At 53.2% G+C, this 23,394-nt stretch overlaps 1 protein-coding gene across 2 annotated transcripts; it reads left to right on the forward strand.

Annotated features, from left to right (window-relative positions):
* The first annotated feature begins 3,268 nt into the window (after positions 1-3,268).
* Positions 3,269-21,665, forward strand: APBB1 (amyloid beta precursor protein binding family B member 1). 2 transcript variants are annotated; one of them, XM_033145670.1, is made up of 15 exons: positions 3,269-3,360; positions 4,114-4,740; positions 9,107-9,288; positions 13,598-13,657; positions 13,766-13,851; positions 15,181-15,244; positions 15,436-15,573; positions 15,772-15,899; positions 16,113-16,118; positions 16,644-16,758; positions 17,262-17,346; positions 19,324-19,407; positions 19,715-19,830; positions 19,917-20,093; positions 21,037-21,665. In XM_033145670.1, the coding sequence occupies exons 2-15, from the start codon at positions 4,161-4,163 to the stop codon at positions 21,202-21,204; spliced, it is 1,989 nt and encodes a 662-aa protein (XP_033001561.1). In that variant the 5' UTR covers positions 3,269-3,360; positions 4,114-4,160; the 3' UTR covers positions 21,205-21,665. The 2 variants fall into 2 exon arrangements, with proteins under 2 accessions (XP_033001561.1, XP_033001562.1); XM_033145671.1 differs by lacking the exon at positions 16,113-16,118.
* Positions 21,666-23,394: the final 1,729 nt, after the last annotated feature.

The raw sequence follows: 23,394 nt of genomic DNA on the forward strand, positions 1-23,394 counted from the left end.
GGAGCAGCCCTGTCTGGGGGGCATCTGCAGCAGCACAACTGGACGCCTTCCTTGGAGGTTTTAAAGCAGAGGTTGGATGGCCACCTGCTATGTAGGGGAACCAGGCAGAGGGCCTTCTCAGTAGTGGCGCCCGCCCTGTGGAACGCCCTCCCATCAGATGTCAAGGAAATAAACAACTATCTGAATTTTGGAAGACATCTGAAGGCAGCCCTGTTTAGGGAAGTTTTTAATATTTGATGTTTTCTTGTGTTTTTAATATTCTGTTAGAAGGCGCCCAGTGTAGCTGGGGAAGCCCAGTCAGATGGGCAGGGTATAAATAACTTTCTTCTTATTGTTACAGGTAGGTAGCCGTGCTGGTCTGCCATAGTCAAAACAAAATAAAAAATAAAAAAATCCTTCCAGTAGCACCTTAGAGACCAACTAAGTTTGTTCTTGGTATGAGCTTTCATGTGCATGCACTCTTCTTCTTCTTCTTCACGATTGAATTGAGATTCCTGCATTGTAGGGAGTTTAGATCAGTGTTTTTCAACCACTGTTCCGCGGCACACTAGTGTGCCGCGAGATGTTGCCTGGTGTGCCGTGGGAAAAATTGTGTTTATTTGATTCCTATTCAAGAGAATTACTTTATATATAGTCAATATAGGCACAGAGTTAATTTTTTTAACATTTTCTAATGGTGGTGTGCCTCGTGATTTTTTTCATAAAACAAGTGTGCCCTTGCCCAAAAAAGGTTGAAAAACACTGGTTTAGATGACCCCTGGGATCCCTTCCAGCTCTGCAATTCTAGGATTCTTTGATCTGCCCCAGTTCCAACAAAACATGTCTCTCCCCTATTGGTTTTGACAGCCACAGCAGGTGCTGTGACCTCCCAACAGTTTGACTTCATGCCCAAAGGCTCTTCCCTGGGGTCATAGAATCCTAGAGTTGGAAGAGACCACAAGGGCCATCCAGTCCAACCCCCTGCTAAGCAGGAAACACCACCAAAGCATTCCTGACAGAACCAACCAGCGACACCTCTTTTAAAAAGTCCCAAATTCTGCAGCATTTCTTCCTAGGGGAGTCTCTCCACTCCTTGGTTGTTTGGCTTGCCCTTTTCTGAACCTTGTCCAGCCCTATAATATCCTTTTTGGAAGTGAGGCAACCAGGACTGCCCCAAATGCAGTCCCACCACAGATTAGTGCGACACATTATGATATTGCCGGTTCCATGTCCTTTTCCTTTCCTAAAGATCCCTAGCAGGGAATTGGCCTTTTCCACAGCTGCCAAACCTGAGCTGGGCACCAATTGCATCTTACAAATAACTTGAGATGTTCGGGAGAATGTGCAGCTTCGCCTTTCCCACTGGAGAGCCAGCTGCCTGGCTTCGCGGTTAGAGCAACAGTTTGTGACCCGGGCGGCCGGGCTTCGGGTCTCCCCACTTGGTAGCGAGGCTCGCTGGGGGACCTTCAGAGTCAGCGAGTGCCTCGCAAGAACCCAGCCGACCTTACAGGGCTGTGATGATGGGGATGAAATGGGGAGGGGGAGGAGGGAGACCCATGCCCGCTCCCTGGAGGAAAAGGGATAGAAGGGCAACTCCGTCCATCCAAATTGACGCCCGATGTCCAGAAAATCAAGCGAAACGGGAGGCGCTGTCCGTGCCGAAGCGCTGAAGGTCACGGCAGGCCGGGGCGGGGGGAGCTCGGTCCGTGTCGGATTTGCAGGCGACCCCGAGGGCGACCATCTCCCCCCGCTGGAGATGGAGAGAGCGAGCCCCCGAAGGTGGCAGCATCTCCCGTCGCCAGAGACCCGGATGAGGCGAGCCTGGTGCCCAGCTGCTGGCATTGCGCCCACCCAGCTGGGCCAGGCACCCCCTCCCCTTTGGGGTCTCCGTCGGGCGGAGACTCGGAGGGGGCACCGTCGGAGCCCCCCGCGCTGAGCTGGCTGCCCCCCGCGCGCCGGCAAGCGAGCTTCAGAAGCTGCCCCCGTTGCGCAGGATTTGCAGCCGGAGCCAGCGGACCGGGGGGGGGGTGCCCTGCAAGTGACCCCCGCACGACGAGCCCCGATCCTTCCCCTCCCCCCACACGCCGGAGCCCCTTTAGACTCCCTCCTCCCTGCTAGCGGGCGGGGCTCGGCGGGCTCGGAAACGGAAACGACGCCTCCCCCCCCCGTTCTCTCCCTCCCCCCCCCCTGGCTCGGCCGCCCCGTCTCCATCCTCACGCAGGCGCCGCGCTGCTGCTGCAGGTACCGCGATGCAAAAAGGAGGAAAAAAAGAGGGGAGGGGGTCGCTAGGCATAACGGAACCCCCCCCCGGGAGGGGGTGCACGATGGGGAGGGGGCTGCAAAGGCACCGTCGGGCGGGGCCCCCGGCGTTTCGGGATGTCTGGGCGGGGAGGGAGACGGTGCCTGGCCCCCCTCCTTCAAGGAGACCCCCTTGCCACAAAGGGACCCCCAGGGGGCATCTGGAGCAGATTCTGTGCGATGCCGAGGGACCAGCACTACTGCGCCCCCCCCCCCCGAATGGATCTGGCCTCGCTTTGCGCGATCACGGCAGGGAATGCCCGACCCCGCGGGAAGGGCGCGCGGGGCTCCATCCTTCTCCCGACTCCTTTCTCTGCCGACGCCCCCCGACTCTTGGCACTGGGGGTGGGAGAGAACGCACCCCTGTTTCCTTGACCATCAGGGCCGGCTTGGAGCAGACGGGGGGGGCACACCTGCCAGGGAAGCTGCGCCAGCCCCCCCCCCCACCTCCAGCTTCCTTCCAGGAGAGGCCTTGGATTGGGATTTGGGCCGGCGGGGAGGAGGTGGGGCTGGTGCCCAGCTGGCACGGGGTGGGGGATGGGGAGAGGCCAGAGCCCCACCGGAACAGGAGCAAGCTGGCCTTGATGGGCTCCCCTTCAATCCAACCACCCATTTCTGGCCGCCCCCCAAAAGGGCCTGTGAGCCTCTGGGTGCCCCCCTGTTCTCTGCCCTTTAGTTGTGAGAGGAGTGGCCAGTGGGGGGGCTGCCCTGGTCCAGCCCCCTGCAGAGACCCCCCTCCAGGCCCTGAGCCCCCCCCCCAGCGCCTGGTGGGTTCAAGGGGGGTCGTGGGGGGCTTGGGGAAGGTGGCACACCCTGAATTAGGGGGATGCTCTGATGAATTAGGGGGTTCTGTGGGGCAGGGCAGAGGGGGCCGTGGATCTCCAGGGCTCTGGGGCTGAAGTGACTTGGGGTGGGAGGGGGCTGCTGCTTCTGGGAAACCCCCTTCTCCTGCCTCAACTGAGCTGCTCCTTTTCTGCTTTTCTGCCTCCAGGCTCTTGGGGGAGACCCTCTCCTGGCCGCTGCCCGTTTGTGTCACCCAAAGCATGTAGTTGCCCGCTCTTCTCTCTCTCCAGCCCACAACAGGTAAGTCCAGCGGGGGGGGGGGCAGAGGCGACCTGGGCTTAGTTAGGGCAGGGGGCGAGCAGTTGCAGGGGGGTTTCTCAGGAGAGAGTGGCATAGAGCATGTGCAAAGTGCCTCGGGCTGCTTGCACAGTGAAGGCCTTGTGGCATCTGGGAAATGGGTTTGCTTACCAGGATCAGCTGTAATAATAATAATAATAATAATAATAATAATAATAATAATAATAATAATAATAATAATAATTTATACCCTGCCCATCTGGCTGGGTTTCTCTAGTCACTCTGGGAAGGTCCCAACAGAGTATTAATAATAATAATAAAAGCGACAAAACATCAAACATTAAAAACTTCCCTAAACGGGGCTGCCTTCTAAAAGTCAGATACCGGCAGTTGTTTATTTCCTGGAGCGTGGGATGGAATTCTGCTGAGCATGTGCAGAGTGCCTTCCCCTTTCCCCTGAGAGTTAGAGCAGACAACCTCCACCGGTCTGGTATTAGGCTCTCCAGGGAGGGGGCGGGTTGGCAGTGGAGGAGCCCAGAATTCCTGCTTTGCACAGGACATTGTTAACCTGTGGAACTACCTGCCACAGGTGGAGGGAGTTGCTCTTGTGCTTGGATCCTGCTTGTTGTGGGTTTCCTTTTGGGGCCCCTGGTTGGGCACTGTGAGGGGGCCGGAGTGGGACTGAGGACCTAAGAGGCTCCTCTCTCTCTCTCTCTCTCCCCCCCCCCCTTCCATCCTTCCTTCCTTCCTCCCCAGGGCTCCCGCGATCTCCTTTCCTGCCCCCCTCTGGGACCCCCAGCGCCATGTCGGGCTCCCTGAGCAAGAGGGGCGACCTGGCCAACGACAACAGCTGCCTGAGCCTGAGCCTGGGCTTGGTGGCTCCCGACGTGGGCCCGATCCTGTCCCGCAAGGGCCACTGCGCCTACAGCTGTGCCGAACTGCAGGAGGTGCTGGGCCTCCCGCCGAGCGCGGAGGAGACCCCCTCCAACACCAAGTGGGTGAAGGACGGGCAGAACCAGCTGCGCCAGGCGGCCGAGAGGGGCCGGGACCAGAACCGCAACGAGCTGAGCCCCCCCACCAAGGAGCTGAGCACCCTCCTCATCCCGCTGACGGGGGACGCCGAGCGAGAGGAGGAGGAGGAAGAGGAAGAGGAAGAAGAGGAGGAGGAGGAAGAAGAGGAGGAGGAGGACTCCACGCCCGTCCAGAGCGAGCCGGCGACCGAGTCGGAGGAGCAGAGCTCAGAGAGGGCTCCTCCGCGGGGGGATCAGGGCCGCAGTGCCAGCCTCCTCTTTGGCATGCGCCACAGCACTGCCAGCGACGAGGACTCCAGCTGGGCCACCCTCAGCCAGGGCAGCCCCGCTGGCAGCTCCCCCGACGAAGCAGGTAGGGGGACAAGCAGGAGGAGAAGGAGGGGGGGTCCCTGAAGCCGGGCCCCGCTGTGCCAAGGCATCTCTGGCAGATGGGCGGCAGGCGGGACAGCTCCCTATTGCCCGCTCTGACCGGCAGGAGATCCCAGGAGGGGATGGCTCTGGGTCGTGGGTTCAAAAGATTCCTGCCTTGCAGGGGGTTGGACTGGATGACCCTTGGGGTCCCTTCTCGGATTCTATGATTTTTTAAATATTTATATACCGTCTTTTTCTCAAGGCGCTCAAGTATGCGGTTCTCCTCCTGGTTTCCTCCTCACAACAAAAAATTGATTTAAAACCAAATTTAGATGTAAATAGGAATTTAATAAATAAGAACAGCAGCCCTAAGACATGGTGGCTGACTCCAAGGACGCCTGAAAGGGAGTGGGGAGGAGGCCTGTGGAGACAGAGCTTCCCCCCACATGATGCTATCGTTACGAATCCTGCCTTGGACTACATGACCCTCGGGGTCCCTTCCCCCTCTACAATTCTCCTGGGGGGGGGAGGCTCTGATCTGAGGCACGGTGGGGAGGGGAGGAAGGTGTCTCTCATGGGCACAGCCAGGAACAAGTTGATGCCAAGGCAGCGAGGGGGGGGGCTTGCCCACTGGGGCTCCCTGATTCCCCCCCCAGCTCCTTATCTCTGTTTTTCCATGGGGCGGGGGGCGGGCAGGGGCTGTGGCTGGACTCCCTGCTTCCTTGGTCTGGGGGCGGGGGGGGGCAGAGCTCAGTTCTGAGCCAGAGGTGTTCTCTGCTTCACAGCCTCCCCCCCCCCCCGCTACCTGGCTGTTGTCCTCCCCCCACCCAAGGGAGCAGGGTGCCTTGGCGACGCTTCTTGCCTTGGCAGCCGTGATGTCGGTGGGTGCCTTGGGACACCCGCCCAGGAGCAGGCGGGGGGGGGGGCAGCCAGCGAGATCCGCCCTCCGGGATGCTAAGGGAGCAGGCGTTGGAGGTGGCTGCAGCCCCCCAACGGGGAGAGGAGCCATGCGGAGCCCCAACCAGGGTGAGTGGTGGGGAGGGTTGGGGGGGGGCTGGCTGCAGGTGTGGGGAGGCCCCATTTCCAGTCTGTGGGGAGGGGTGGGCAAGGCAGGCGGGGAGACTCCTCGGTACTTGGGACCGCCTGCCGTAGAGCAGCAGGCACTGCCCCCCTTACTGCCTCCTTACTGCCGGGGGGGGGGGGGGGAGAAGCAGCCCATAGGATCCTAGACTCAAAGAGCTGGACGGGCCCGGGGGTCATCTAGTCCAACCCCCCAATAAGGGGGGAGTTGCAGCTCAAGCTTCGTTCTTTGCTTGTACCCAAATTTAAAACATCTAAAGGTAAAGGGACCCCTGACTATTAGGTCCAGTTGCGGACGACTCTGGGGTTGTGGCATACAGCTTCCGCGTCATGTGGCCAGCATGACTAAGCTGCTTCTGGTGAACCAGAGAAGAGCACGGAAATGCCGTTTACCTTCCCGCCAGAGAGGTACCTATTAATCTACTTGCACTTTGATGTGCTTTCGGACTGCTAGGTGGGCAGGAGCTGGGACCGAGCAACGGGAGCTCACCCCGTCATGGTGGGGATTCGAACTGCCACCCTTCTGATTGGCAAGCCCTAGGCTCTGTGGTTTAACCCACAGCGCCACCTGCGTCCCCTTAAAACATCTACCTCCCCCCCAAAAAAGTTGGCAACCACACACTCTCTGGCAGCCAAAGGAAGGGATTTTATTAGGAATTAAAGGTAGGGGGGAAGCAGGCAGAAAGTTGGAAGCAGTGATTCTTTTTTGGGGGGACGCAGGGGTACCCCGAAACATTTTCTAAATCTGAGTTTGGCTTCATTGAGGGGCAGTATTTCAATACAGTGGTACCTTGGTTCCCAAACTCCAAAAACCCGGAAGTGTTCTGGTTTTCGAACGTTTTTTGGAAGCGAAACATCTGGTGTGGCTGTCGGCTATTGTTTCTGTGCTTCCGTTTCAGAAGTCAAATGGACTTCTGGAGTGGTTTATGTTTGGCGCTTTTGTTTTTGCTATTTATTTTGTAATTTTATTTCCGAGGCTTTTTAGTTTAATTTGTTTCTGCGACTGTGCGGAACCCAGTTCAGCTACTGATTGATGGATTGTGTGACTGCAGAAATGGATAAAAAGCCCCCCCCCCCCCCATCCAAACAATGACTGTCATCAGTGCAGATAAGAAAAAAAAATAATTTTAAATTTTATCATCTACAATACTGTCTTGTTTATTTTATAGTACAGCACATTGATTATTGCTTTTCTTTTAGGGATCCAGGGTCTCATTAAATAGTACAATTCATGTTAAATTGCTGTTTTAGGGGTTGTTTTTAAAAGTCTGGAACGGATTACTTCATTTTGCATTCCTTTCTATGGGAAAGTGCACCTTAGTTTTGGAACGCTTTGGTTTTGGAACGGACTTCTGGAATAGATTAATAATAATAAAATTTTATTTATACCCTGCCCTCCCCGGCCAGGGCCGGGCTCAGGGTGGCTAACACCAAATATTAATGACAATAAAACGTAATGGGGGGGGGGAACAGTTAATTAAAATATGGCTTAAAATACAGCTTAAAATACAGCTTAAAACACAGCCTCATTTTACTAGTAGCCCATAAATCAAGACCATAAAGGGAGGGAACTTCAGATATTCACCCGAGCAGGGAAGTTTTATATGCCAAATCCCATATAAGGGGTCAGAGTGAGTCTAAGCCGAAGGCCAGGCGGAACAGCTCCGTCTTGCAGGCCCTGCGGACAGATGTCCAATCCCGCAGGGCCCTGGTCTCGTGTGGCAGAGCGTTCCACCACGTCGGGGCCAGTGCTGAAAAGGCCCTGGCCCTAGTTGAGACAAGTCTAACCTCCCTGTGGCCCAGGATCTCCAAGATGTTTTCATTTGAAGACCGTAAGGTCCTCTGTGGGACATACCAGGAGAGGCGGTCCCGTAGGTACGAGGCTCCTAGGCCGCATAGGGCTTTAAAGGTTAAAACCAGCACCTTCAACCTGACCCTGTACTCCACCGGGAGCCAGTGCAACTGGTAGAGCCCTGGGTGAATGTGATCCCGCGGTGAGGACCCCGTCAGGAGCCTCGCATTCTGCACCCGCTGGAGTTTCTGGGTCAGCTAAGTTTGAGAAGCAAGGTCCCACTGTATGAGTAGGAAAAGGAGAGTACCCCTAAACATTTTTTTAAAAGAAAAAAGCACTTATCGGAAGAGAAAACAAACTCCAGCGCTGTGGCTCTAGATATGAGCTTGTCATAGAATTACAGAGTCGGAAGGGACTCCAGCGGTCATCTAGTCCAACCCCAGGCAGTGCGGGAATCTCAGCTTGAGAAACCGTGACAGATCAGCCCCCCAGCCTTTGGGTGTCCTGCCTTCTGACTCTGCCATTCCCTGACCCCTTGCCTGTGGGGTGGAGATCAGCTGGATAGCAGCTGGGAGGCTGAGGGCGCCAGATCCCGGGGATTGGGGTGGGGGTTCTATCTGACCTACCTCCCCCGTCCCGCCCTCCCCCCCAGGCTGCTTCACCCCAGTGCGCTGCCTCCATTTTGGGTGGGGCAGGTGGGGGCAGGCGGCCCCCTTTCCTTTTTAAAATGTTTTTTTTTTAATTGAATAAATTTTAACATAATCAAACGTTCAAATTACATTTTACAATTTCAATTAACCCCCGCCCCTGCCCCCGCCACGACTTCTCCCAACTTCCTTCCCTGGTTTATAACATATTTATTTCTTCTGCTTATACTTTTATATACTTTATATATATATATATACATCATATTTATATTTTCTATTGTAAGTGTATTACTCAAATCCTGCAAGTGAGTTCATTTCCATGCGTTGTTTCTGCAGATACAGTGGTGCCCCGCTAGACGAAAATAATTCGTTCTACGAGTTTTTTCGTAGAGCGAATTTTTCGTCTAGCGAAGCGGCAATGGAGCGGGGAGGTTTTCGCGCTAAAAAAAAAAATCGTCTTGCGAAGCAGCCCCATTGACTTTTTCGTCTTGCGGGGCAGCTTCCGCTACACGAATGCTGTTCGTCTAGCGAGTTTTTTGTCTAGCGAGGCATTCGTCTAGCGGGGCACCACTGTACATCATAAAAGGTTCCCAATCTTTTTTGAAGTAATTATTGTCCTTATCTTTGAGTCTCTCAGTTAACTTTGCCATTTCAGCCTATTCCGTCAACTTTTCTTGCCAATGTTCTTTTGTTGGTATTTCATCACTTTTCCGTCTTTGTGCTAATAGGATTCTAGCCTCTGTTGTCACATACATAAATAAATTTTTATTGTCTTTTGGTATATCTTACCTGAATATACCTAATAGAAATGCCCCCTGAGCTGACTCGCTCCACCTCTCCCTCTGCAGACTCCTTCTGGCTGTGCAACTCTCTGGAGACAGACTCGGATCTCCCGGCTGGATGGATGCGGGTTCAAGACACATCCGGGACCTATTACTGGCACATCCCGACCGGCACCACCCAGTGGGAGCCCCCCTCGGGGGGCGGGAGCAGCGACTCCCCAGGAAACACCCCTTCCAAGGAGAGGCAGGTGAGGGTGAGTCTGGCCCCCCCGGAACAGAAGACCAGCCAGGGCCGGATGGAGGTTGGATGTGGCCCTCAGCTCCGGAAGGGAAGGGGGCCCGTTCTGTGTCCAGCTCTCCTTTGTCCACAACAAATGGTCGCTGTTTTATGTGTTGAAAATATGCTAGATGGTCATTGATGGACCTCGTAGGGATCTCAAGCAATTTGTACACCATAAAAGATGTATTTTGTCAAAGTAATTGATATAGAAAGGAGCAAGCCAGTGATATTTTAGGGGGCAGGCTAGCAGGCGGGGCCCGTGACTTACATCATAGGAGCCTACACAACACAAAACACGGTTGCTGCACGTAGGTTTTATTTTATTGGTTTTCATCTTACATTTTGGAAATGTACATCCAGTTGCCCCCCCCCTTTAAATTTTCTGGGGACAGTGGCGGAAGAAGGGGGTGGGGGGACGATGTGACAGGAAGGCACCCCGAGGGAGACTCGCCCATCACGCCGCCGCAGCCGCATGCGGAGGATCTTCCGCTCACAGCTGCACCCTCCACTGCCACCCGTATGGTGCTTGAGCATCGCTGTTGGCAAACCGCCCGGCGGCGCATGCACGTGCGCTGTATGTACGGCGCATGCGCGACGCCGCTTGAGTGCCTTACGGACGGCAGCAGGATCCCTCCGCTGCCGCCGTGAACAGAGGATGCCACCACGTCTGTACAGCACACACATGCGTGACACGTAGTGGTGCACGTGCATGCGCCGTATGTAGCGGTGCGCACACATGCGTGCCAGCCGGTTTGCCCCTCCCCTGACATCCTGGACCGCCCCTTCCTTCCTTTGCCCCTCCCAAGAAAGTGGGGCCCTAAGCTATCGTTTACAGGTGTAGGGCGGTGTACAATTTTATTAAATATGAGAAATAATAATTAATAATCAATAAAATAACACATAATTAATAATTATAGTTCTTAAGGGGTACAGGGACTCTCTTACGCCAGTTTTTATTTTATTTTACCGTATTTTTCAGTGTATAAGACACCCCCATGTATAAGACGCCCCTATTTTTGGGGACTCAAATTTAAGAAAATGGGGGGGGGGAGAGATGGCTCCATGTATAAGACGACCCACACTTTTAAACCTTATTTTTAAAGGAAAAAACCTAGTCTTATACACAGAAAAGTATGTTTTTAAATGTTTTAAAGATTTCTTAGTTTACAAAAAGACATGCATTGTCTCTTTTTCCAAGTTTCATTTGTCGCGAGACGTTGTCGTTACACCTTATGCCCCTCCTTCTCGAGAAGCCTGCCAGTTCTGTGCTTGAGCCGTTTTTCAAACCCCTTAAATGTTAGGTATTTATTTATTAGATTTGTACACCAGTCTTCATCGTAAGATCTCAGTGCAGCTCGCGGAATAAAATGCAGGACAAAAGGAACTAAAGCAGTAAATCAAAACAGCAGGACAATATGCTCACAGTCCCTGGGCAGCCCAGGGGTGTGGATGGGGGTTTCTTGGTGTTTTTCTCACCACGTAAACCAGAGGCATATCAAAAGCAAACTACAAACAGAAGTTTTAATTACAAGAAAATGCTGAATGCTGGCCCCACCCGCTTGCCTCCCCTGGCATGAGACCCAAAGAGGGCAGCTCTTTGTTTATTTGAGCTTTTAATATTGTGTTGGGAGGGGCTGGGGAAACCCAGATGGATGGGTGGCCTATAAATAAGAAAGTTATGGTGATGCCGATGGAAAATTGAGGGGACTTTGGGTGTGGGGGGGCACTTACTTTGTGCTGCACTCGCTCTGGGCTGGTTCTGTAGAAGCGGGGTCTGCTGATGGGACCCCCAAAGGTCCTCTAGTCTCACCCCAGCAATGCAGGGATGGCAGCTGAAGCAGCCCTGACAGGCCGACACCCATCCTCTGCACCTCTCAGAGTCATTCTCTCTTTTTCTTTTAAATAGTTTTGATTATTATTCATTTTCACTTTTACCATTTGACATCTGTTAAAACCTGGAAGGGGGGGCAGTTAAATGACTCCCCCAAAACCCAAAGTCCCCACCACAGCCTCTAAAAAGTAGTTTATAGAACTATAGCAATAAGCGGATTCCATGTATTCCAGTACAGAATCAAATAATCTCCCAAATTCAACGGTTTGACCCATTTCCTTGGTTCCAATGGCAAATGACTTCTCTGGAAGGGGGGGGGGTCTATCCCTGAGGCTTCGAGTACACCTCCCCCCTTCCCAGGGAGTGGGAAAAGATAACAGTGGACCAGTTTTAATGTCTTTTTAATCTGTTTTAATGTATTTTTTGCCATATCATTTTTATTGGGTTTATAACAATACAATAGTAAAATCCATCACTTTATCTTTTCAAAATCTTAACATTTTGGCTTTTGAGGGCCATGACTTCCTTCAAACCCTCCTTGTGATATCCTAACATTCATCACTAATAACTATACTTTGCAAATCAATCACTGCTTATAATTATCACACATAAACTTTTCACTAAAACACCATACTACAATGGTCTTCTTATTTATAAACTTGTAAAGCTTCTCGCAGTCCTACCAACGTACTGAATTGAGTGCAATTGTCTTTCAAATCATCTGCAAATTTAGTCCAGTCTTTGATGAACTTCTGTTCCCGCTGTTCTCGTACCCCTCCCGTCATCTTGCCCAGTTCCGCGTACTCCATTAATTTCACTGTCCACTCTTCCTTTGTCGGCGATTCTTCTTTGCATTTTTGTGCAATTAAAATTCTCACCGCAGTTACAGCATATTGGAAAAGTTTAACATCTTGTTTTTTAATATCAGTACCTGTAATTCCCAATAGGAAAGCTTTGGGGTTTTTAAACAAATGTATATTTCAACATTTTCTTAATTTCATTATAAATCATATCCCAAAAGGATTTCACTTTCTTACATTCCCACCACATATGATAGAAGGTACCATCTTTTTCCTTACATTTCCAACATGTTTTAATGTATTTTTGATCTTTTGTTGGAAGCCACCCATAGTGGCTGGGGAAACCCAGCTAGATGGGCAGTGTATAAGTAATAAATTATTATTATTATTATTATTATTATTATTATTATTATTATCATTCCCGATGGAGTTTGCTGAAGCCAGGTGTTCAGAAAGCCCATCTTCCGGAAAGTCCGGAGGGCAAGGAGAGGTGTAAATAGTTTTGTGAACCTGGTTGCAACAATAAAGATCAGGTCTACTGACCACTGATTTGCCTCTTTACTTGGCTGCAGAGACCCGCGGGGAGTGGCACCCCGACAAGCTGGGAAGCGGAGGAAACCCGTGCCCAGAATTTTTCTGTAACACATCATACATAAATCACAATCAGTTTACAAATAGGATTCTCAGAATCCCCGAACTTCCTTCCAGCCCTCTGTGGTTCCCACAGATAATCTTTTCGATCTGCATTGTAACATATTCTCCGTATTTTCTTAAAACTCAATTTTTATCATCATTCTCGCTTTGCAAGTGGTTTTAAAAACCTGTCCGTGTTTTCAATTGTTTACAGTATTCCTTCAAGTAACTTGAAAAATCCCCTCATTCTTTATTAAATTTATTGTCCTCTTGATCTCTGCTTTTCCCGGTCCTTTTCGCCAGTTCGGCAGAGTCCATCATCTTTAGCAGCTGTTCTCCTTTTGCAGGTAAATTGTCCCCCTTCCATCTTTGGGCAAGTAGCACCCAAGCAGCTGTTAGGGCATAAACAGTCTCTTCCGATCCTTAGGTATTTCTGGACCTAAAATCCCTAGTAAGAAAGATTCAGGTTTTTGGACAAAAGTTATTTTAAACATTTTCTTGCATTTATTATAAATCATTTCCCAATATACTTAGGTTGTTTAGCACTTCTCTTTACACTTCCAACATGTACCTGTAGCAGTTCTACACATTTTTGCTAGTTTAGTAGGAGTTAGATACCAGTGGGACATCCATTTCATATACCAGTAATTCTCTTTCAACATACAACATGCTGTAAATTTTAAATCTTCCCGCCGTAATTTTCCCCACGATGCCAATTGCATATTTCTCAGAGAAATTCTCTCTCTCTCTCTTTTTAAAATAATTTTTGTTAAGTTTTACAATTCTATAATAAGTTTTACAATTAAATTACTCATTTAAACCTAATTTTTTGGTAAAAAAGAACTCTAGTCTTATACACGGAAAAATACGGTAAATCTATTATCGTGTCCTTCCAGATCTAACATATCCATATCTTCTCAGAGTAATTCTCAGCCCTCTCAAGGATTTTTGAGAACTTTGGGGAAGGGAGGGGCTGTTCTTTTTCACCTGACCCCCCCCCTGCACCTTTGCAGCTCACCTGGATGGAGTTTGGGCAGGCTGAGCCCTCGGAGGAAGCGGCTGCGTTCTGGAAGGTGAGAGGCTGGATGGGGGGGGGCGAGGTGGGAGGGAGGGAGGGGGCTGGGGCTGATCTGTGGGGCTCCTTTCCCACGGTGTCCCCTTTCCTGCTGTGCTCCCTGCAGGACGTCCCGTCGGAAGAGGGGGTCCCAGAGCCCCAGGAGGACAAGAAGGGCACGGTCGGCTTGTGCTTGGGGTCCCCCGGCACCTGGTGAGTGGGGCGGGAAGGGTCCCCCCAACACTTGGCCTGGAAGAGGAGGAGGGAAGAATCCCTGTTTGCAGGATGATAACGCGACACAATTCAGAACAGGGACAATGGAGCGCACATTTATATACACTGGTCCCTTGGTTCTCAAACTCAATCCGTTTTGGAAGTCGGTTCCAAAACCAAAGCGTTCCAAAACCAAGGCGCGCTTTCCCATAGAAAGTACAGTAGAACCTCGGGTTACGTACCTCTCTGGATACCTAACCTTCAGGTTACGAATGCAGCAAACCCGGAAGTATTTTTCCAGGTTTCGCCGTGCACACATGTGCAGAAGCACTTTACACGCCACACGCATGTGCAGAAGCACTTTACACGCCACACGCATGTGCAGAAGCACTTTACACGCCACACGCATGTGCAGAAGCGGCGCCTCTAGATGTGGATTTTTCGGGGTGTGCACGGACCCCGGAATGAATTAAATTTGTATCTGGTGGTACCACCATTATGCAAAACGGATTGATCCTTTCCGGACTTTTAAAAACAACCCCTAAAACAGCAGTTTAACATGATTTTTTTTCTATCTAACGAGATAGATAAAATGAAAATGAAAATGAGAAACGAAAGCGATAAACCATGTACTGCAGTCACACAACCAGTCCATCAGTAGCTGAACTGGGTTCCACACAGTCACAAAAGCAAAACGAAACATGAGCCACAAAAAACGCAAAATAAATGGCAAAAACAGACAGACCTCAGCGAAACACTCAAAACGGAGCACGTTCAACTTCCAAATAAAGTTCGCAAAGCGAAACACTTACTTCCAGGTTTGCAGTGTTTGGGTTCCAAGTTGTTTGAGAACCAAGGCGTTTGAGAAGCAAGGGACCACTGGAGAATCAAAATTAAACGATTCAGTTTAATGAAGCCAAATGGACGAACTTGACCCAGGGATTCCGCCTTCTCAAGGACCGAGAGACATTTGTGCCTCTCAGCTCCCCCCAAGTAATCTTACCACCCACTTTCTGGACCCCTGGTCTATGGGGTGCGGCTCCCAAAGGGGACTGAGGATCCTTCCTTGCAAAATGGGGTCTGGCCTGCAGCAGACTTCCCCCCCCCCCGGCTGCCCTGGGCTCTGTGGCTCCTCCTCCCCTCACCTTCCAGGGGACTTGGAGGTCCAGTTCAGGCAGCTGCTTTCTACAAAGGGGTCCCTGTGTGTCTGGGCTCCCTCGCTCCATGGTCAGCGAAAGGCGCTCTGCACATGCTCCAAGGAAGCTGGCCGTGTCCTCTGCTGCCTCTGGCGCCAACCGTGACCCCGACTTCACCGCTTCCTTTCCCCAGGTCTCCCCTGGAAGAGGGAGGCGAGGAAGAGGAGCAGTTCCTGGGAGGCTCCCAGGGGTCCAAGGTAAGGTGGTCTTGCGGGGGGGGGCAGCCATGGGACAGGGAAGGGTCTCCTCTTGGCCTTAGGGACCCACGTGGCCCCTGTGGCTTGGAAGGGAGGAGGAGGGGAGGGGCCCCGTCCCGTGCATTTGGAGGTGGGAAGAGGAAAGGGGGCCCCTCTCTCACCCACCCTGCCTTTGTCCTCCCCCCCCCCAGTGCTTCTCCGTCCGCTCCCTGGGCTGGGTGGAGATGTCCGAGGAGGAGCTGACTCTGGGGAGGAGCAGCGTGGCCGTTAACAACTGCATCCGGCAGCTGGCGGGGCAGAACCCGGACCTGGGGGGCTCCTGGGAGGAGGTGAGTCCTGCTTGGGGGGGGCAGATCCCTAGGGTGGGAGCGAGGGTGGGCGGGGGCAGCCTTCACCGAGTAGAGGAGGAGAGGGGGTGGTTTGGATGAGTCTTGGATGCCCACAATGCCTGAAGGGCTGCGGGGAGGGGGTCCTGTTGAGGAAGGGGCCTCTGTGCAGCTGTGACCCCCCCTCCCCCCTCCCCGCAGGGCAAGGCGATGCTCCTGCTCCTGGAGAATGAGACCCTGAAGCTGCTGGACCCCGAGGAGCAGCTGGTCCTGCACAGCCAGCCGATTGTCACCATCCGCGTCTGGGGGGTCGGGAGGGACAGCGGAAGGTAGGGGGTCCCCCTGTGGGGAAGGGGGTGGAGGGGAGCAGGGAGGCCATCTGCTTGGGCATGGAGTCCTCTAGCCCAACCCCCTGCAGGGGAGGGAGGGGGGGAGCGGAAGAGGGGTGGGGCTGCCCCACTGCCTCCACATTCTGCCCCCCCCCACCTGCTTAACTTTGACTGTTCTCTTCTCTTGCGCACTCGCTCCCCTTGGGGATCCAGGGAGAGGTAGGTAGCTCTGCCCAGAAACCCCCCCTTCCTCTCCGTTCTTCGTGAGCTCCCCTCTTCTTGCTGCCCCCACCCCGAAAAACATTCCATTGTGAACACTTGAAAGTGGCAGCCCCCATTTACCCCTGCCTGCTCACGTTCCTCTTTGAAAGGGATCCTTTTTTATGGGGGTGGGGGGAGCACCCTGCTGTGCCAGGGAGTGGGGGGGGCACCTGGTTGGGAAAGGCAGAGGGGACCCCCCTGTGCTGCCATCTTCACCCCCGAGGCGCCACAGGAACAGGGCCTTCTCTGTGGTGCCCCCCCCTTGAAGAATGCTCTCCCCAGAGAGGCTCACCGGGTGGAAACTTCCCTCTGTGCCCATTCATGAGTGTGTGTGTGGGGGGGGGCGTTCTAATTTTTAACTGGTTTTATCTGGTTGTGTTTCATAATGTCAAGGAGCTTTGAGACTCTTTTGGTAGAAAGCGAATGAGAGATGTGATAAATAAGAACACCCCCCCCCCCCGGTGTGTGTCCCCCCCCCCCCAGGGATTTTGCTTACGTGGCCAGGGACCAGCTGGCCCAGATGCTGAAGTGCCACGTCTTCCGCTGCGACTCCCCAGCCAAGGACATTGCCACCGGCCTCCATGAGATCTGCTCCAAGGTGACGGCGGCCTCCGGTGCCTCTCCCCCCCCATGATTCCCACCCCCCTTTAGCTCCAGAGCAAGAGCCCCCCCCCGGACAGGGCTTAGGAAGCAAAGCAGCAGCCCAGGATTCATGGCAGGAGGGCTGTGGGGTGATGGATCCCTGCTCACGGGAACCCCCCACTGAGGAAGGGGATGTGGGTCGAGGGGGGAGGAATCGAGCACCTCGAGGCTCCGCTTCCTCGTTTTTAAAATGCAAAAAGCAGGTTTCTAGACCTCATTGCCAAGCAAGCCAGGTTGCCAGGGGGTGGGCTTCAGCTCTGTGCCCCCCGAAAGATTTTATACTGCTCTTCCTTCATGTAGAGGGGGGGGGAAGAATCTGCGTTCATGTACTCCCAAAGCCCTGCTGACCCCCCTGACCAGGCCGTTTGCTCTCCTTCCCCTGCGATTCCTGCATTGTTGTGGGTTGGGCTAATGACCCACGGGGCACCTTTGAACCCTGCAGTTATTCTGTGATTCTAGATCATGACGGAGCGGCGGAACGCCCGGCCCCCCCTGAACGGGATGTCGCTGGACCACTCCAAGATGGTGGACATCCCCTTCCAAGGTAGTTTTTTTTGGGGGGGGGAGGCCGGGGGAGGATTCTTGCCACTGTTTTCTTTTTTTGGAAAAACTTTCTGTTTTCATTTTATAATATATAAAGGGCAGAGAACAATTTTATAACAACAGAGGGAAATTAAAAGGCTAAAAACAAAAGTTTAAAATAGACACGCTGAATGGGTCTGGTTGCATTTGGGTGAAAATAGCAGAGTCCTACTAAAGAATAATCAGTCTTATCTGATTATTTCTGATTTATCAAGTCTAGTTCTGGGTTCCCCAGGCTTGGGGCGAGGGTTGCCTTGGAAATGCACTGTATTTTCCCATGTATAAGACTACATTTCCCCCCAATTTTTTAAAGTTTGAAATTGAGGGTCGTCTTATACACGGAATGTCGCAATTATTTATTTCTTAATTTTGGGCTCAAAAAATTGGGTCGTCTTAATCGGGACGTCTTATACATGGAAAAATATGGTCTATGTCACGAAGGAATCCTATAAAAAGTGTCTGGAGGTTCTAGTCCTCATTGAAGCCTCAAATTATGCGTCAAAATTTCTCCATGACAGCTCTTTTGCAGAGAGAGCAATGGTCAGATTTTGGGCTGGTTCCCGTTGGGATACAAGTTAGGGTCGCCACACTTTTGTAGGTGGGGGAGAAAAGAAAAATAGTATTGATTTTGTGTGTGTGTGTGTGTGTGTGCAGTAAAAGATAAAAAGTGTATTGAAATATTTAATAATGGTTATTAAAAACGAAAATGATATACCCTCCAACGCTTTGTGAGATAAATTCAGGGCACCCCCCTCCCCCGTGTCTCTGTCACTCGCCCCCTCCTTCCCTTGGCTGCCTGCAGCCTCCTTGCTCACGAGACGCTGCATCTCCAGACAATGCAAGGCTGAGCAGCCCCAGGAAGGACACATGGTACAAAAAAATTAAAATAAAAGCCAAGATATTTTGCAAAAAATTTTTAAAAAACCACCCGGGTGGTGATTTTACCTTTGACAAAGAAGAAATGCCCAGGAAAATAGGGATGTTTGGCGACCCTATTCCAGGCCTGTGCTGCCAGGATCCTACATGAGGCCAACGCTTTGGACACCTGTGTTGGCACCCTCAGAAAGATCCAGCAAGCTTAATTTTGAAGAACAAGCCCCGGTTCTGCGTCCACCAAAATTACCGTGTTTTTCTAAAAGCCCTGTTTTTTTTGAGGATCAGCTAAAAGTTTTGCAGCTTTTTTTGCAAAGGGAGAAAAGCAAAGCTCCTTTTGCAAAGGGGGAAAAGCAAAGAGGAAAAGCCCCATTTTTATGGGGTTCAACTCACATTTCTGCAGCTTCTGAAGGAAAGGGAGCCATTTCTACAGTTTCCACACAGATAATCTAATCAGCCAGTCACATGTCCCTGGGGAAACAAACAACCTCCCTCTGCAGCACATTCAACAATGGAGGGCGGGGCTGAAAGGGAGCCGGGACTCTTATCTCTCTCCCGATCTCTTGCTGATCAGCTGCTGAGCGGGGTCCTTTCACACCCCCTTTTTCTCTTTGTAAAATAAAAAGCACTATCTGCTTTTGGCCCCTGGGCAATTTGGCTCCAGGGACCACCATTCGCTCCATAAGACGCACAGATAATTCCCCTTAATTTTTAGGAGGAAAAAAGTGCGTCTTATGCAGCGAAAAATACGGTAAATCCCAATATCTCACTCAAACCTTCCACCCTAAAAGGAACCCCAAGTCTCCCCTGCAGTTGCTGTCAAAGGGATTTGCCCAGGACGCTTTTTGGGGGTCAAGGAGCCGTACCCCCCCCAGCCAAACTGGCACCTCTTGGGCAGAGGGGACCCCAGGGGGGGATCCTTGCCCAGCCCCAATTTGCACCCGCAAGAGGTGGCTTGTGCCCCAGGCTCACTTCCAGGCATGAGCTCTGCCCCCAGATGTGTGTGTTTTTTCGTCTTGTGTCGGCCATCCTCTCACGGCCGCTTCTGCTCTCCCCCCCCCCACAGTTGAGTTTCCAGCCCCCAAAAGCGAATCTGTGCAGCGGTTCCAGGTCTTCTACTTGGGGAGTGTCATCGTGGCCAAGCCTGTGGGTAAGGAGGGGGGTGGGGAGCCGGTCTCATGTGTCTGGCTAGGACAAGGGTGAGACCCGGGTTCGAATCCTCCCACTCGGCCCGGAAGCTCACCGGGCAGGACCTCGAGGGCCAGGCACTCTCAGCTTGGCAGACCTCGCAGGGGGGTTGTGAGCACAAAATGGGGAGGAGGGTGATATATCCTTTTGGGTGCCCCCCCAAGTGGGTGCTGCCGGGTGCTGTAGCCCTGATGCCACAAATGCCCTTGGCCTGCCCCACCTGGGGGGCGCTGGGCCTGCTTGCCAACCTTTCTGCCTCCCCCCCCCAGGCATGGACGTCCTCAATGCCGCCCTGGACGTGGCGCTGGCAGAGGGGGCCAGAGAACAGTGGACCCCCGCCCAGGTCAGCGTGGCCCCTGCCACCCTCACCCTCACCCACCAGCAGGTGAGTGCGCCCCTGGGCCCCGGGGGACGGGAGGGGAGGGGGAGGAAGATGGGAAGGCCTGACACCCCCCCCACTTTTCTCCCCAGACGGAGGGGGTGCTGTGCGAGTGCCGGGTGCGATTCCTGTCCTTCATGGGCATCGGGAGGGACGTCCGCACCTTCGCCTTCATCATGGCTGCCGCCCCGGGAAACTTCCGCTGCCACATGGTCTGGTGTGAGCCCAACGCTGCCGGCTTGAGCGAGGCCGTCCAGGCTGCCTGCATGGTAGGTGCCCCCCCCCCGTCTTGCACCCCCCCCCATGATTCAGTATCACGCCTGACGGCAGCTGGCTCTCTCCCCGGCTTGTGGGAATGTTGTGGGTGACAGGAGAGCATATATTGATTAATATTATCCTTCCTAACTCATGCTAGCAAGTTTCTTCACTTAGCAGAGTATATTCCCTATTACACAGCAGGAAGCTGGTTGCAGATTCGTGAGAATCTCTTAAGTTCTATTATTCCTGGCGAGACCCCTTGGATTCCCTCCTAAAAGTATCAAGGCACCCCAGTCTTGTTCATAAGTAACAAAGAGAAGTTTACTCACGATCAGGCAGAGTGATCCCTGAAGGCAGGCTTAAGGCTTAATAAGTAGAAACAGGTTTACCCCACGGGGGAGATAACCCAGGGGCGGCTGGCTGAGAGGGGGAAAAGGACGAAAAAGGCGGCAGGCAGGTGGCTGCGTGGCTTGGCCTTTGACCAGGCATGCCCAAAGTCCGTTTCGGGGGGCCTAATCCGGCCCCTGTGGCAGTATATGTCCTGAGGTAAAATCCAAAAACCAGCTCAACAACTGACAACTTTGGCCGGCCCTCATGCATGTTCACTTCATCAAATCTGGCCCTCTATGAAGAACGGTTGGGCACCCCTGACCTACCTGGTCACCTGCAAGGAAGGATGCTCCAGCCAGGTGTACCAGGAAGCTTGACTGGCTGGACCAAGATCCCCTGCATGTCCTCTCTAGCCAAACAAGGAATGTCGTACTTGACTGCTCCAGAGGGTTCCATCCCTCTTGCTGTGCTGTGGGGTGCAGGAGGTCCTGGGCGGGCAGGGACTGGTGGGGTGGGGGGTGGGGGGTTTGGCTGCCGCCGCCTTCCCTGCCCCTTCGGATCCAGGGGTCACCCAGCCCACCCCCCCCCTCGCCCTTGGACTGCCACCCGCTTCCTCTCTTCCAGCTGCGCTACCAGAAGTGCTTGGACGCCCGGCCCCAGACCACCAGCTCCTGCCTCCCGGCCCCCCCGGCCGACTCCGTGGCCCGCCGTGTGGGCTCCACCGTCCGGAAGGGAGTGCAGACCTTGCTGGGGAGCCTCAAGCCCAAGCGCCAGGGGGCTCAGACGCCGTGAGCGCCCCCTCACCAGGCCCGCTGCAAGGGCGAGCAGGAGGGTCCGCACAAGGGTCCCTGGCGGATGAGGTCGGCCCCCCCAGCAGCCCGGCAGCTCTTGTCCCCCCCCAGCCCCCCCTCGGGGAGAGCGAGTGTGTGAGGTGCGTATTTATGAGGCGCGAGTGCGAGTGTGAAAGAGAGGAATGCTGTGACTCTCACATGGGAGCTGCTGGGGGGAGCGAGGGGGGTGCACATATCTAGGGCGCCTCTTCCGGGGGGGCAGCTGCGGCCTCCCCCCCCAAGTCGGGGCACCTGATCTTAAGCTGCTGCTTTTAATAGGATATGAAAGTGGAGGCTGGGGGGGTATTTGGGGGGGTCCCTGCACTAGTGGGGGGCACTTGCACCATTGCTGTGTCTCCCCACAGGTGGTCCCAGCAGACAGAGGCCCTCACTGGGGGGGGGGGAGGCCCCTGCCGTCTCTGCTATAAGAAGAGATCTCTGTGTTGTACTAAAACTTAATAAACTCGGTTCCCCTGATGTGGCTCCTTCTTGCGAGAGGTGGGGGGCAGAGGGAGGAAGGCCCCCCCCCCCGGCACGATCATGTCTTCCTAGAGATCCCTGGTGAGACCGTATCTGGGGTTCTGGGCACCGTTCTGGTCGCCTCATTTCAAGCTGGAGTTGGAGAAGGTTCAGGAAAGGGCGCTGCAGGGATCTCAGGAGCCGGAGCGACTTGCCCATGAGTAAAGGGTTCGGGTTCGAATTTGGTGCTTTTCAGGTGAGGGAGTGGCAGCAGAGAGAAGCTGACAAAATTAGGCCCGGCATGGAGAGAGAAATCTCAAAAGTAGAGCTGGGCGATGTATCAATACATTGCCCAAAACCGGTTTGAAGCTCAGATCGCAATAACAATTTGAGAATTGCAAATTCCTGCCCGCCTCCCATGCGCTGCCAGCACTCCTGGGGGTTGCCAGCATTTGGCACGCAACCTCAGGCACCGGCCTCGAGTGCCCAAGATGCGAGGGGGGCCTGCCTGCGCCTCGGCTGCCTTATCTTGCCACGCGATTGGACTGCCTCCTCCCTTGTGCCAGGTGCTGCGCAACAGAGGCATGCCCGCGTCCCGGGAGCCCCTGCAGCGGGGGCGGCCTGGCTCCTCCCCCCCCCCGTCTCTGGGGCGCTGCGGTCACTGCCAATCGCACGCTGGCAACTGCAGTGGGTGGGAGCTGCACCCAGGCAGGAGGGTGCCTTGCCCAATGCTCCCAGTCGCCGCTGGCACCAGGAGAGGCGGTGGTTGGCATGAGCCGCGACTGGCAGCTCCACAGGCACCGGCAGAGCCCCGTGGTGTGCGCAGAGTCGTGCGCCACCCTGGCCGATGCTCCCGCCCAGCACAGTGATGCCGTCCGTCCGCCTGGCCGGCTACCGAGGGCCGAGGCAACTGCCACCTTCCCACTTTCCTGGCATTGCGATATCTTGAGGTTTAGATGGCGATATGTGACGGTGCTGAAAAGCAGGTATCTCTCATCCCTACTCGTAAGGCTAGGATTTGTATTTTTTAAAATTGGTTTTACAAATACATACCAATCAGTCCAAATTATTTAAATTTAATACAATTTTTTTTAACAAATTAGGTTTCCCGCTCCTGTTGCAAACATATGCCCATTACTTCCTGATGTTGCCGCTCCATTCTTCTTTAATCTCCTCTTCTTCTTTCTCTGGATGTTCTCACAGCTGACTTTCCCAGATCCCTTGCATTCAGCCCCTCTTTTACTTTTCAAGAATATAAAATCTCTTTCACGTGTGTAGTCTTCATAAACCTTTTCCCAGACCTGGTGTTGAGATAGATAATTGCCGTCCTCCTTTGTCCAGTTCTCTGCAATGTTTATAAAGTCACATTCCATTTCTTTGAGATCACGTTCCCCAGCTTGTGTGCAGACTTAGGCAATAAATAACCCCCCAACAAGATGACGCTATTAAAATTCCACTCTGGGGTTCTTCCTCAGCACGCAGTTAAAAAAACCCAGTCTTTTCACAAATGCAAGCTATTGCTAGATTTAATTAGCAGCTGTTCATCTTGTTACTCTTAATTGCTCTTACACTCCTGGTCCAGTCCAAAGATGATTTAAATAAAGTCCATTCAACCTCAGTCTAGGGGGGAGGGCATAATAAAACATTGTTAAATGTTGGGCATAAATCAAATGCCCCCCCTTTCCCTCGGTGT

Source organism: Lacerta agilis, chromosome 4 (genome assembly GCF_009819535.1).
Source record: "Lacerta agilis isolate rLacAgi1 chromosome 4, rLacAgi1.pri, whole genome shotgun sequence".
Lineage (NCBI taxonomy): Eukaryota > Metazoa > Chordata > Lepidosauria > Squamata > Lacertidae > Lacerta > Lacerta agilis.

Bases quoted from the DNA above. Each gene is read 5' to 3' on its own strand.
- APBB1 (XM_033145670.1), top strand. From the start codon at position 4,161: ATGTCGGGCTCCCTGAGCAAGAGGGGCGACCTGGCCAACGACAACAGC. The intron at 9,289-13,597 runs GTGAGGGTGAGT...GCACCTTTGCAG, and splicing joins CCCCTTCCAAGGAGAGGCAG to CTCACCTGGATGGAGTTTGG. The intron at 19,408-19,714 runs GTAAGGAGGGGG...TCCCCCCCCCAG, and splicing joins CATCGTGGCCAAGCCTGTGG to GCATGGACGTCCTCAATGCC.